At 56.2% G+C, this 13840-nt stretch overlaps 2 protein-coding genes across 12 annotated transcripts; one reads left to right on the top strand and one right to left on the bottom strand.

Moving 5' to 3' along the window:
• Positions 1 to 416: 416 nt before the first annotated feature.
• On the top strand, positions 417 to 4097 carry RELL2 (RELT like 2). 3 transcript variants are annotated; one of them, XM_070570607.1, is made up of 8 exons: positions 417 to 723; positions 1143 to 1382; positions 1781 to 1846; positions 1941 to 2007; positions 2456 to 2641; positions 2914 to 3286; positions 3414 to 3447; positions 3695 to 4097. In XM_070570607.1, the coding sequence occupies exons 2-7, from the start codon at positions 1199 to 1201 to the stop codon at positions 3444 to 3446; spliced, it is 909 nt and encodes a 302-aa protein (XP_070426708.1). In that variant the 5' UTR covers positions 417 to 723; positions 1143 to 1198; the 3' UTR covers position 3447; positions 3695 to 4097. The 3 variants fall into 3 exon arrangements, with proteins under 3 accessions (XP_070426708.1, XP_070426707.1, XP_070426706.1); XM_070570606.1 differs by having other exon boundaries at positions 578 to 716; XM_070570605.1 differs by lacking the exon at positions 417 to 723 and having other exon boundaries at positions 1105 to 1382.
• On the bottom strand, positions 2287 to 13830 carry FCHSD1 (FCH and double SH3 domains 1). 9 transcript variants are annotated; one of them, XM_070570603.1, is made up of 21 exons: positions 13706 to 13812; positions 13348 to 13445; positions 12916 to 13030; positions 12683 to 12728; positions 12223 to 12290; positions 11741 to 11876; positions 11518 to 11654; positions 11356 to 11419; positions 10388 to 10516; positions 9800 to 9922; positions 9534 to 9629; positions 8953 to 9078; positions 8445 to 8549; positions 8091 to 8252; positions 7354 to 7482; positions 7192 to 7275; positions 6903 to 7020; positions 6547 to 6767; positions 5679 to 5766; positions 4739 to 4794; positions 2287 to 4603 (listed from the first exon to the last, which is right to left on the bottom strand). In XM_070570603.1, the coding sequence occupies exons 3-21, from the start codon at positions 12918 to 12920 to the stop codon at positions 4538 to 4540; spliced, it is 1959 nt and encodes a 652-aa protein (XP_070426704.1). In that variant the 5' UTR covers positions 12921 to 13030; positions 13348 to 13445; positions 13706 to 13812; the 3' UTR covers positions 2287 to 4537. The 9 variants fall into 9 exon arrangements, with proteins under 9 accessions (XP_070426704.1, XP_070426701.1, XP_070426702.1 ...); XM_070570600.1 differs by having other exon boundaries at positions 4739 to 4866; positions 11741 to 11897; positions 13706 to 13765; XM_070570601.1 differs by having other exon boundaries at positions 11741 to 11897; positions 13706 to 13765.
• Positions 13831 to 13840: the final 10 nt, after the last annotated feature.

The following is a 13840-nucleotide window of genomic DNA, read 5'->3' as shown; positions in this document are numbered from 1 at the left end:
GGTCAAATCCTCGGGAAGCCGAGCCATCTCATCCAGCCATTTGCCCCAAACGGGGCGCAGGCCGTGGTCACCTCTCTAGGTGGCTCCGGAGAACCGGCCACGCTGTCCCTGTCGGGTGCACAAAGCGGCCTTCCTCAGGCCCGCTGGGAAGATTCCAGCCTATCCACCCTCTTGGGCCTCTGGGGGCGGAAGCCACGCCAGGCGTGCCGGATAGATCAGTGGAGAGCATTCTTGCCTGACTGCCTGTCCTCCCCACCCGGACCCGGACCCGGACCCAGACTCGGCGCCGCACAGTCGCCCGGGGGGGCCCGGCGCAGTCACGCGCGCACCACATTTGCGCTCACAAGCGCGCAAGGCTCTAGCTCTCCGCCCCGCACACCTGCGCTCCGCCCCCTGGTCCCGGACCGGCGACGGGCGAGGGCATTTGGGAACCAGGGCGGCTGCGGCGCCCCCGATCTCCTCCCCTTCCCAGGGCCAGAGTTGTCCAGAGCCTGCCGTCGCTCCCAACCAGCCCGCATCCCTCTCCATCCTTCCCTCCCCCCGCCTGCCGCGGCACCGGTATCTGCAGCCGCAGTCCGGAGCCGGTGAGGCGGCGAAGGGGGGAGGGGGAGGAAGCAAGGGATGAACGCCGGGAGGGCGTCGGGGGCCCTGAGCCGGACTAGGACGCCCCTGGAGCCGGAACCCAAGCCGGAGCCGGAGCCACAACCAAACCACCGGTACCGGGTGGGCCAAGCGGTCAGGATGGGAGGAATCAAAGGGAGGGGTGTGCGCGGGAGTACAGGCAGGGGAGGGGGCTGCAGAGGCCTGACTCAGGCCGGCGCGGAGGAGGTGCGGACGCTGACTCAGGTGTGATTCTTGCGCCGGCCGCCTGAGAATTCCGTCCCATCTCGCTCTGCAGTGTCCTTGGGAGGGACGGAAGCGCAGGACAAGCTGGAAAGGGGAACCCCCTGGGCGTCGGGGAAGCGGGACCAGGGTCGTGGAAGAGGGCTTGCGCAGCCTCCGTCTGGCACCCCTGGCCCGGACCAGCACCCCTGGCACGGACAGCTCCTTGGTTGGGTAGGGGGTGGGGCCGGACCTGGGAGGCTTGCTCATTTCGGATCTTGAGGACAGCATTCCTGTCACCCCCATCCCCCCATCCCTAGCTGCAGCCCCCTAACCCCAGGAGGCGCCCTGGCCCGCGCTCGCCCCCCAGGGCCTCATGTCGGAACCACAGCCTGACCTGGAGCCGCCCCAACATGGGCTGTACATGCTCTTCCTGCTTGTGCTGGTCTTCTTCCTTATGGGCCTCGTAGGCTTCATGATCTGCCACGTGCTCAAGAAGAAGGGGTACCGATGCCGCACCTCGAGGGGCTCGGAGCCTGACGACGCCCAGCTCCAGCCCCGTGAGTGAGGAGCCTAGAACCTGGCTCAGTCACCTTTATCCCTTACCCATCTCCCCACACCCCCTTCTGCTTTCCTGGCCCACAGACCTAGGCCAAATCCCGACCAAGCCTTCAGTAGGCCTAGTGATGCCTTCTTGAGTCAGTAAGTGGGGGTGACACCACCCTGAAAGCAAGGCTAGAGAAGGCAGCATTGGTGGGAAGGGCCCACTGATGGCAGTCTTGGGCTCCCATTGATTTCCATATCTTTTCTGCCCTGGCCCCTGAAATGCTAACGTTCAGCATGATGGCACATAGGTAAAGAGGTATGTCTTGAGCAATAAGTCACAGAAGCCACCAGGTAATGTCCCTGCAAAGCTGACTCATTTCCTGCTTCCTTGCCAACCTCTTTCATCCTTCAGCTGAGGACGATGACATGAATGAGGACACAGTAGAGAGGATTGTTCGCTGCATCATCCAAAATGAAGGTGCGTGTAGGCTAGCCCCTTGCTCCCCTATCCTTGACTTTCTCTTGCCCTGACCTCCACCTCCACTGACTCCCTCTTTTCCTTCTCCCCTCAGCCAATGCTGAGGCCTTGAAGGAGATGCTGGGGGATAGTGAAGGAGAAGGGACAGTGCAGCTGTCCAGGTGAGCTGGAAACAAGGGCTTATGAGACTTAGCTTGCCTTGGAGAGTACCCTCTCCTCCAGCACAATCCTCACCAAGTCCCCTTGCATGTCTGGGGTCGGCAGAGGAGAGCAAGGCTGGCCAACCTATAGGAAAAAAGTTTTGTAGAAGTCCTGAGTCCTTAAAACCCTATCTCCCATCTGGATGTCATCAAGCCTAACATTCACCCCTTGTGCCACTCCTTTGGCTTAAGCACGGCCCTCTTTAGCAAACAGCCCTGCCAGGCAGAACACATGGTCAATAACATCTTAATATTGAGTTTATTAGAATAAGACAAGAAAAGAATGTTGGACCCTGGGGAAAGTGGAGCATCTGGGGGTTTAAGAAGCACACTGAAAGGACAGGAGAAAATGGAACAGGAGGGGAAATGGGAATATCACCCCTTCTCTCCCTTCCTCCCTATTGTCCAGCGTGGATGCCAGCTCCAGCCTGACGGATGGAGCCCCCTCCCATCATCACACAGTGCACCTGGGCTCTTCAGCCCCTTGCATCCATTGCAGCCGCAACAAGAGGCCTCCACTTGTCCGTCAGGGACGCTCCAAGGAAGGAAAGAGCCGCCCCCGGCCTGGGGAAACCACCGTGTTCTCTGTGGGCAGGTGGGGACAGAGTACCCCAGGGAAAGGGAGGTTGAGGTGCGGGCCCCAATGATCAGGCACCTGACTCCAAAGGTTGGCGCCGACTCTTTCTTCCTGGACTGTGAGCTACAGCAGGAGTCAGGCTGCACAATGTGCCCCACAATCTGATGAGGCCTCCCCTGCCCTAGGCCAGAGGGAAATGGCCATCAAACCCAGAATATTCCTGGTTGGAGGGAAGGGCCAAGCAGCCTCTGAGTTGTGGTCCTAAGCCCCAGTGTTCCCTCCCCTCCCAGGTTCCGGGTGACACACATTGAGAAGCGCTACGGGCTACATGAGCATCGTGATGGCTCCCCCACGGACAGGAGCTGGGGGTCTGGTGGGGGGCAGGACCCAGGGGGTGGTCAGGGGTCTGGGGGAGGGCATGCCAGGGCAGGGATGCCCGCCATTGAGAGCCTGCCTCCTGAGAGGCCACAGCCCCCAGCCATCACCAGTCCCCCAGTGCAGAATGGAGGATTCAGGGACAGCCTTGTCCCTCGTGCACTTGAGGGGGACCCTGGAGCCTCTGCAGAGCCAACACTGGGGGCTGGAGGGAGGGGCCCAAGCCCAGGGCTGGCCAGTCAAGAGTCAAATGGACAGCCAAGCAAACTGGACACCTCAGATCACCAGGTATGAAGACATGGCCAGGGCTATGGTGGGCTGTGGTGTGCTCAGCTCTTATTGTCCCCTACTCTTGGGGGCACTAATATAACCCACGTCCTGTTTTCCTACTGTTGACCCCTCCTCTCTCTCTCAGGTGTCCCCACCACGGGGAGCAGGGGGTGTGTGAGGTGAGTCTGCCCGGGCCCCAAGTCAGATAATTTCATCCTCCCACCCCCTACTTAAGCTACCTGAGCCCATTGGCTCCCTGTATACCCCGGGTAAACTACAGGCTTAGCCTTTGCTATAAGTTCCTTGGTTTGGTGGTGGGGAGTGGGCATGTGCTCCAGGGAATAGGGAAGGTCCTGCAACCCCTGGGAAAAAGCTGGGACACAGTTTGAATAGGAGGCAACACTGTTACCCTTCCTCTCCTCCAAGCCTCCTTCTCATTGCGCTGATGGACTACCAGCTGGCAGGGCCAGGGTGGGTGGGCATGAAGCCCCTCCTCTCCACTCGACAGCCCTGCCCCCCAGCTGAGGGACCAGCCTTACTTCCACCTGGAGTTGCACGGTCTCAGGCAGAGGGACCTCGGGAGAGGTTCCCCCCACGCCCGGCCCTCAGTCTCTTCCCATCCCCTGCCTGCCAACAGGCCACCTGACCCACCTTCCCCATCACCTAGCTCCATATGTTAGAGCATGGCGGCTGGGAGTAGGCCCCTGCCCTTGGTAGGCCACTAAAGCAATAGCACCTTAGTCCCCTGCCCTGTTGGCACAAGAGGCCTAGGCTCTGGCTTGGGCTTCGTGCCCTTTATTCACTGTCAATAAATCCGCTCAGACCATTACAGCTGCTTTGCATACTGGCTCCAGCTCCTTCTGACAGGCCCACCCCTGTCCCAGCACCCAACCCAGTGGCCCTGGCATCTGGAGTGGGGTGGGACACAGAGCCAGGGTGCATACACAGATGGGCCGGAGCCACTCAAGACTTTGAGGGATGGGTTCCAGCCCCAGAGATTTCAGGACATTTCACCACCTTAGAGATGGGTGGTGGCAGAAGAGAAAGGAGTAGTTCCAGCCCTAGAAATGGCAGGAGCACGATGGGGGAAAAGGAGTGGGTTCTAGCCCCAGAAATGGGGAGAGGGGAAGTTTCTACTCCTGGAAGTGAGAGTGGAAATGGGGAAGATTCCTGCTTTTGGCTGTGTCACTCTGGATCATTGAGGGGGTGTTCTCTGACAGCGTGGAGATAGGGGCGGCAGCATCACTGGGGGGCAGAGATCCCCTGGCTTCAGGTGAGGGGATCTGTGTGGCCAGGATCCGGGGCTTTGGCTGGTGGGGGAGGCGGTGGACGCATCTGTAGGGACACACAGTCAGTGCTCCACAGGTCTCCCTTGGAGATACCCAGTCCATTCCTTCAGCCCCGCAGACAAAAAAGGACCAGTTGGAATGACCCCTCTCCACACAATCTCCTTCAAGGAGGGGCCCTTACCGGCCTCAGTCGAGGCGCCATCATGTCCAGGGGTCCAGGGCAGTCCAGGTCTTGGTCTGGAAAAAAGTCAGTCTTCAGGCTGTTTTGTTCACTGCTGTTATCTCCAGCACTTAGGACAGTGGCACTCTCTAAATATTTGTTGAATTAAGAAATAGTCAGCAACCTGGCCCATCAATCCATCAGTCACTACTCAACACTTATTGGGCACCTGCTGTATAATCAGCCCTGTTCAAGGTACCAGAGAAAGGAAGGTCTGATCCACAGCACGCCCAACTGCCAGGGGCTGTCAGGAGCCCAATAACGAAACACCAACAAACATGATGAATGAATGAATGCTAAATCATGCAAAGTGAACTACGGGTGCTGGAGAGGGGGGTGCAGAAAATGCAAGGAGTCTCCAGGGTCAGGGAAGGAGGCTCAGTGAAGAAAGTCAAAGTACCCGAAGGTTTTAGATAAGAGGGACATTCCAAGAAGGAAAATGATGGCACGTACTGAGGTGTTTGCAGGATTCAAGAACACTAAGAGTAGAGGAAGTATATTGGGAACCCTGTGGGAAAAGCTAATTTTTTAAATAATAATAATAATGAGAAAACAGCTATTACTTGCATGCTTGCTCTGTGCCAGGCACAATGCTGGACACTTTACAGACATCTTTTTAACTCTCACAACAACTCAATGAGGTAGGGTCCTTTCCCAATTTGTAAAGACCCAGACAGGTTAAACATCCCACCCCAAATCACACACTAGGAAGTCACAGAGTGGAGTCTGAACAGTGGGTCTGGCTCCAAAGCCCAAACTCTTCCCACCATCATGCTTCAGTGAGCCTAACGGAGGAGGTTCCCAAGGGCAGGCAGAAGAGCCAAGTGTAACCCAGGAGTCCCAAGCTTCCTCCTCCTTCCTGTCTCTTCCCCTCCCAGAGCCCCCAATTCCCTCTACTCACCCCCAGGTAGGACAGGTGCAGGGGGCCCCTCCAAGGCAGAGGTGGGTGCAGGAGGGGAGAAGCTGGGAGGAGAAGGGGATGGCAGCATCTGGGGATAAGGGGGACACAGAGTTATTCCTAGCATGTAGGAAGGTTTCACCAGCTTTTCCTCTGATCCCATCTTCAATTCCTGTCCCATCTCTCCCCAGTACAGACAGTGGCCAAATGCTTGTATCTGGGTGGGTTGTAGCTGATACACATTTTAACAGCCAATATGTATTGGCACTTGCTATGTCCCAGACATTCTGCTAGCATTTTAAATGCACTAATTCATTCATTCCTCACTACCACCCTGTGAGGTGGGGATTTTTATGATTCCTATGTTAGAGATGAGATTCAGGTTAAGCCATCTATTCGAAATCATGGAGCCAGTTAGTGGAGAGTCCTGGCCCAGGTCTCCTGGCTCTCACTCCTCTGTTCTTCCTGCTGCATTACAACAATAGGTACCCTATATGAAAGCACCTCCTGTGGGCCACTGTGCTCAGGGCTTGACCTCCATTACCTCTGATCAGAATAGGTAGCCTGAAGAAGTGAGTATTATTATCCCTGTTTTACACATGAAGAAATAAGCCCAGAGGTTAAATGCCTGCCCAACGTAATGCAATAGGAATCTGAACTCAGATCTACCCAGCTCTCTCCACCAAACTCTTAATGAAGACTGCCTTAGTTTCCCTTTTCTTTACCCAGCCAAAGGAGATGGGGAGGCTCAAGCCTCTATAGGAGGTAAACCTGGAGAGGGGAGGGGGGATTAAGATGAATCTGGGACCTCACTATGGTAGGAGGGTCAGCCCAGAGATGCCTGGCGGACCCAGAGAGAAGAAAGCCTCACCTGTTCAGGATCTGAGAGTTCAGATGGCCCTGGAGGGCCAAGCAGCTCCTCAACCAGCAGAGAGGGGAAGACCCCAACATGGCCCCCAAATTCTCCCCTCCAGAAGCCGTCATCCACTCCATCCTGGGCCCGGGGCAGCAGGCGGATGAGCGCCCCCTCAGGGAAGCTCAGCTCCTCTGCGCTCTGTCCTGCGTAGCTGTACAAGGCGCGGGCTAGGAACGCTGCCGAAGCCCAGGAGAGATGGGGAGGGGAGGTGGTGGGTGGTGGTGCTCAGGACCATGACACCCAGGGCAACAACTACTCAGTAACTCTTTTCCATACCTAGGGTCCCCTGACCCAGAATTTCCCTTTCCTACCTGTGGGCTCTGCCCCCGAGGGATTCTCGCTGTCATGGCCGCTCTCAGGGAAGGAGAAGTCCGGGAAGTTGAGATACCGCTCAGGGACAAAGCCTACCTCGCCATGCTGGTTCCGAGCCTGCTCACCCAGCAATGTGAAGAGACAGCAGACTTGCCTCAGCAGTCCACAGCCCTGGCCCTCCTCCACACAGGGTTCTAGCTTTGCCTGGCTGGGTCCTTGCAGGCCACAGAGAAGTCCCTCCTGCCTCCCTCTCCCCCGTCAAGGTCAAAGCCCCGGGTCCATACCCACCTTAACCCATTCGTCAGCATCTCCCTCCTCTATGACCTCCAGCCACTCGCCCTCTGTGATGGTCAGCTCGTCCTCACGCCCTGCCTGGGCCCCACAAGGAAGGATTCAGGACTTGGCTGTCCCCCATCCCTGCCCATCTGAGGTCCCCACCCCCATTCACACCTGATAGCCAAACACGACATGTGCCGGACAGGGGAGGGGCCTGGTGGCAAGGGCTGGGGGGGCGGGCTCCTCAAAGAGCTCCCCTGTCTCCTCACATTCCTCAAAGTCAGAGAGCTCAGCATCCTCAGCCTGAAGGGGGCAGAGAACAGACATCATTGCAGGGCCTGCTCTCAAGCATCCATTGTGTCTCCCACTCCTCCATCCCACCCTTAAAGAAGGCAGATCCTCCTCCAAGGTAGTCCACCACGTATCACAAGCAAAATCACCACGGAGCAGGGTAACACTGCCAATAACGGCAGACTCACAGTGTTTGTGCTTACTGTGTGCCAGGCACAATGCTAAGTATCTTATGTATGTCACATATGATGTATAATAACCCAGGGTTATTTTGCATAACTATTAACCTCATTTTACTTATGAGGAAACTAAGGCTCAGAACGGTTAAGTCACTTTCCAAGATCACACAACTAGTAAGCGAGTGGCTGGTACTTGAACCCTTACAGTCTTGCTCCTAGAACCTCAGTTCATAACCAGCATCCTATTTTCATTATAAAAGTTTGTTGAGGACTCTATATGCTACAAACGATGCAAAGAATTACACTTAAATGATTTCATTTACGCCTCACAACCATCCTCTGAGTTAGGTACTGTTGGGATTCCCACTTTACAGGGTCTGCCTTCCACTGAGGAGTTTTACCCTCCAGGGTGTGTATGGGTAGGCAGTGGAGGGGGCTCACCGTGGGAGAGAGGTCCCTCTGGGACAGCCGAGCCTCACTGAGCCGTCGCTCCTGCTCCACCTCATCCTGAGCCTGGGTCATGGCTGGCTTCAGCCAATGCTGCACATCCAGGCCAGCCCCCTGCAGCAGGGCCAGCCGGGCAGCCCCCTTCACCTGGCTCACCTGGCATGGGGAAGAGGGCTCAATCAAGGCTATGGCTGGGCCTGCCTTTGGGAGGTGAGTGGAGCCTCCCCAAATACGTCCACTCTCTACTTCCTGCCTCCCCCCTCCTCGTCATGAGACAGAGGAGTGGAGCGGAGTGTTGCCTGAGGAGGTGGGATCTCAGTGGCCCTATCCCCCAGGGCTTTACCTCACCTGTGCCCGCCTGATGCTCTCCCTCACTTCCTGCAACCGCTGTTCTATGCCTGGAGCCTCTCGCTCCGTAGCCTGCTGCCGCCTCTGCTCCAGCCGCTGCAGCACCTGGTTGGGAAGGCAGAGGACAGGGGTGGGTGGAGATACTATGGGGACACTACTTACTGTGGACCTGCACTTTGCTAGTTGCTTCACACGAATTATGTCGTTTAATCTTCCCTATGAGGAGGGTGCTATCATTAGCCCCACTTTAATGATGAGGAAACTGAGGTCCAGAGAGGTTAAGTCACTCCCTTACTCACGGTTACATAACTGGAAGTAACAGAGCAGGATTTGTACCCAGGTGGGTCTAACTCCAAAAGCTGTGCTCTAAACCACTGTACCACACTGTTGGCTTAAAATGTCTTTCCCTCCCCTCCTGCCTGCAGTCCCAAGACATCCCCAGTGACTCCAGGATCCCCAGCTCTCAGCTCTTCTTGCCCACCCACGACCTCTGCACCCCCCACCTCACCCGATGCCCGTGGTTCTGGATCTTGTAGTCACGGGCAGCTCGGCTGGTCCAGCGCTGAACCTCTTTCTCCAGGCTGCTCTCCCCAGGCATGCTTCCTGCGCCCCCCTCCAGCTCCAGGACACACACCTGATGACCGGGGTAATGTGAGGAGGGCCTGATGCTGCTCCTTCTCTACCCCTCTTCCCTTCAGTTCCCTCTTTGTTTTCCTCTCTCTGTCCTGACCTCCAGGGACAGAGACAAAGAGGTGGGGCACACACTTATGTCCATGGACACAGGTGTGCGTCCATGTGGACACAGGTGTGCGTCCATGTGGACACACAGACACAGAGAGTCCCAGGAATGGGATCTGGGTGGAGAGACAGAGGTGGAATGAAGAGGATAGTCACTGAAGGGACAGAAAGGTGGAATGAAGTGTGTTAATTTGTGTCCTGGTGGGAGGGCAGTGAACTGGAGTTCTGAAACCCCCTCTCCACAGTTTAACAGCTGCTAAGTCAATATCAGGACAAAGATAATGGGGGAGGAGGCCTAAACCACAGTCCCCTTTACATTTGGCCTGGTTCCAACGAGCAGGGAGGTCTCACCTGATCCGTCCCTGCTGGCTGAAACTGCTGAGGTGGTGTGGGGGAAAATACTCCAGGTTCCTGAAGAAAGAGCTTCAGATCCTCCTCCCAGCTTACCTGGGGATTGGAAAAAGTCAGTCAGTCACTGGCTTCCTCTCCAAGTCTGTCCCCAGCCTCTCGTGGAAGAAAGGTGAGAAGGAAAAGGGCAGACATGCAGTGGGTGGTCTGTGTTAGGGGAGAAAGGTAAAAAGGATCTCTGGGGAGCTCTTACAGGGCACAGCCCTCACCTGGGAGGTTGCCTGCCCCCCGCGGTGGGCATGCTCCAGGGCCGTCTCTGCAGCTTCCAGCTCAGTGCGGCTCAGTAAGGTGAGGGGGTCCCTCAAGTGTTCCAACAGCTCGCTGACCAGGGCCTGGAGAGAAACCTAAGACACTGACACCTGGCCACCCCCTAGGCCTCTACTGCAAAGCAGTGTCTCTGTCCAGGTTTGGATGGGTGATAGGCATGAAGTATGGGAAAGACGGAAGGAATAAGACATTATATTGCTTCTAATAATAGGCCCTTGTGTACAAAGCACTTAGCAGTTTAAAAAGCACTTTCACATCCATTCTCTCCCTTGAGCCCCATTAGTCTTATAAAGTAGGTAGAGCAGAGGTTATCCCTGATGAGGAATCTGGAGTTCAGAGGGGTTAAGTGTCCTGCACAATGTCATGCAGCCAGCTTGAAGCAGAATCAGAACCAGAACCCAAGTATGCATCTTCTCCCCACCCTAAGCAGGCTAGTTCCCTAGCACCACCCAGCCTCATAGTGGTGGGAAGCAGGGAGAAGCCCTCCCCCCTTGTTGTTGAGAAGCACAGGTATCTGGGCTGGGACTGGCCTTGAGCAGGGTCGGCAGTTCCTCCTGGTAGTAGTGGTCAAGGTGGGCATTTGTGGCTGCCAAGTTGAGCAGGTACTCATTGCGGGCCACTCGCAGCTGCTGGGAGTACTGGGCTGACTGAGCGGACAGCTAGGAGGGGAAAAGAGTGTCAAAAGGGAGCCCTGGACCCTTGGGGTCCTTCCAAGGTCAACCCAGATCCAGAATGGATTCTCACATTATTGAGATGCCTGGCACTACACTGAAAATTTTACATACAACTCCTGCTCAAAATCCTCTAGCGGTATCTGCATACATTTAAAATAAAATCCCAACTGCTCCTTACTGTGGTCTACCAGGTCCAACTTAAGGTGCCCCCTGCAACCTCTCTGACCTCTTTTCACAGTGCTCGGCGCTTTGCTCACAGTGCTCCAGCCACACTGGCCTTCTCTCAGTTCCCTGAGCCTACAAAGTTCCCACTCAGAGCCTCTGCACTCACCATTTCCTCTCCCCGGAACATTCTTCCCCTAGATCTTTGGCTGGCTCCTTAACACTCAGGCCACCTGCTCAGAGTGGCTTTCTCTCTAAATTACACTCCTGTTACCCTTTATCATAGCACTTTGTTTTATTTTCATTTACTCTAATTATTTATTTGTTTATTTACTATCTGTCTCCCCTCATCAGGCTGTGAGAGCAGCAACTCCATTGGTAGTGTTCTCCACTGCATCCCAATGTTTAGAGCAGTGCCCATACACAGAAGTCCTCAATAAATGCATATTAAAGGAATGAAGAAGAAAAGTACTATTTCCATTTTATAGATGAAGAAAATGAGGCTCAGAGAGATCCAGTTAGTTAACCAAGGTTACACATTTAGGAAGCAGGGGAGCCTCGATTCAACCCAGTCTCTCAGACTTATGCCCCTGGGTTCCAAAGCACTAAACTACTCTGCCCACCTCTTTCCTGCCTCCTACTCATGCCTGCAACCCCCAAACCTTAGTGCTGAGTTTCTGGAGGCTGGTCCTGGTGTGGAAGAGCCCATGGTCACTTCGGTTCAGCCTGTGCAGGAGAGGAAGTGGAGTGGGGTCAGGACCAGCCTTGGTGCCTCGGCTCCACCCCGACCCTCACCCAGGCTTCCTAACTCCCCATGACCCCACCTGGCCTGGACATCAGCCGCCTTCTCCTGTGCCAAGGCCCACACGCGTTCCCGCTGCCCATACAGCTTCCGACTTCGGCTCAGCTCCCTGACAGACTGCAGCACCTCAGCCTGCGCTCTCTGGAGGTTCTCCGCTCCCTAGGGGTATAGACACACAATGTCCTAACACAGACCACCTCCAGACCCAAGCCAGCCCTTGCTTCATCCCATCCACTGAGCCATACCTTCCTAAGCACCTGCTCCTTGGCACTCCGCCCTGTGCCCCCTGCCAGGTCACGGTATCGGTCGGACGCCTGGAGCCGGGCTTGGCCCCCAGCCACGGTGGCATCCAGCAGGCAGCGCCAGGCACCAAACACCATCCTGCCTCTCCCCAGAGAATGTCTATGTTGAGGAGGGGAGCACTCTAAAGCTTCATGAGACCCCCAGCCCTGCCCCAAACACCATGGGAGACAGAGTGCTTTCCCATCCCCCCTCGTCTAGGAGCCCATCAATCGATCAGCCCATTAGCTCAGCCACAAGGATCACTCATGCCCTCCACCCCCTACCCACAGTGTCCTTGCCGGGTCAGCTTCTCTCCCGCTGCTGTGTCAGCTCTACCTCGAGCTCACGTGCCCTCCCCCACCACTGGGCCCTCATCCCCATAGGTTCTGGGGTCGAGCTCCTCGTCCCTTCTTGGCCACTTGCCCCCCTCCTTCATGGGACTCGCCTGCTGTCCATCTCCCCACTCCGCTGCCCTTCTCTCTTCAGGAATGGCCCAGCCAGTTTCTGGAGTGCCTGGTGGGAAAGTCATCACAGACCCAGTTCCCTTTCAAACTTCCCAACTGGGAGAATATGGGATCAAAGTATAATAATGCCATTCACTGGATGCATATTATGTGCCACTCACTTTGCTAAGTGCTTTACATACATTAACTTATTCCATCTTTACAACAACCCTACATGAAGGTACAATTATTATTATTACCATTTCATAGAGAAAGAAACTGAGGCCAAGAATGGCTAAATAACTTCCCAAGGTCACAAAGCTAAAAAGTAGCACAGCAGAGATTTGACACAAATCTGCCTGACTCTACAAATTTGCACTTGACCAGAAGAGGGGTATGTGTGGAGGGACACTGCTGGTAGTGTAGAACAAAAGGGAAGGTCCAGAGAAAGGCATCCCATACCTGCCCATACTCTCGTTCAATGGCTGCCCTCTGCTTGCTGTAGGATCTGTGGAGATTAGGGGGTGGGGTGTTGTTACTGTTTGGTCCCCTTCTCCCACCCTCAATCCTCTCCTCAGCCTGGGCAGGAGGAAGAGGGAAGCCAGGCCTAAAGTGTGACTACACCATGAGGGAATGAGACTGAAGACAGAGTCCTTGAGATCACCTCGGGCAGCCGCAACAAAGGACAACCTCACCTCATTGGTCAGAGCCTCAGCGGGATCCTCCCCACCCATGGAGAACCATCTGTGGGCTTGGAGGTGAGGACTGATGGGGGGCCTGGGTACAGTGTCCGCCAGCCTTCCAACAGGTCTAGAAGAGGGAGGGGGGATTCTGCCCTAAGCTTGATTGTGGAGGTGGAAGCAGTGGTATGGAGTCAACGAGTTTGAAGGAGATACCCCGTGTGTTTGTGTGTGTTGGAGTGGGAGAGGTCATAATTCCTATTTAGTATCTGGGGAGGCAGGCCTAGGCTGAGGGCTGTGAACGGATGGGCTGGAAAGCTCTTCGTCTCTCGCCCCCCAGCCCCACCCCCTGCCGCCCCGCCCCGACGCTGTATGTCGGAGAAGAGATGCAGCGCGCGACCGCGAAGGTGGGGGTTTGTGGAGGGAGTCGGGGGGGTCAGGGGCTACCTGATGTCCTCCAGCAGATCCGCCTCCCTCTGCTGCCGGGTCTGAAGGATGTTCAGCTGCTCCAGGAAGCGAAGCTTCACTTCCTGGGCCGGCTTCACCTATAGGGATAAGAAGAGGATGAAGACCCCCCCCCGCCCCGACCCCGCTCCCGCGCGGAGACCCGAAAAACACTCCGCGCAGGGAGCCAGGGAGCCGTGAGGGGGCGGGGCCAGGGAGTGGCTGGGCTGTTTCCTCGGTTACTTCTGGGCTGGGCCCTGACTCTTTCCCACTCCTTGTCCCCCACTGCGGATCTGGTGCCCCCTTAGCCCCCTCCCCTGCCCTAGCCCGCCAGGAGTCCCCATTCCCAGATGAAGCTCACTTTTCGGGGCGGCGGCTGCATCTCCACTCTAGCCCAGGCAGCAACTCGACTCCGGAACTCGAAGAAGCCCCGCCCACGACTAGGCCCCGCCTCGGACCCGGCCCGGCTCCGCCCTCGCCCCGCCCACGTCTGGTC

This window comes from Equus przewalskii, chromosome 13 (genome assembly GCF_037783145.1).
Source record: "Equus przewalskii isolate Varuska chromosome 13, EquPr2, whole genome shotgun sequence".
Lineage (NCBI taxonomy): Eukaryota > Metazoa > Chordata > Mammalia > Perissodactyla > Equidae > Equus > Equus przewalskii.
This window is presented reverse-complemented; position numbering and strand designations above follow the sequence as displayed.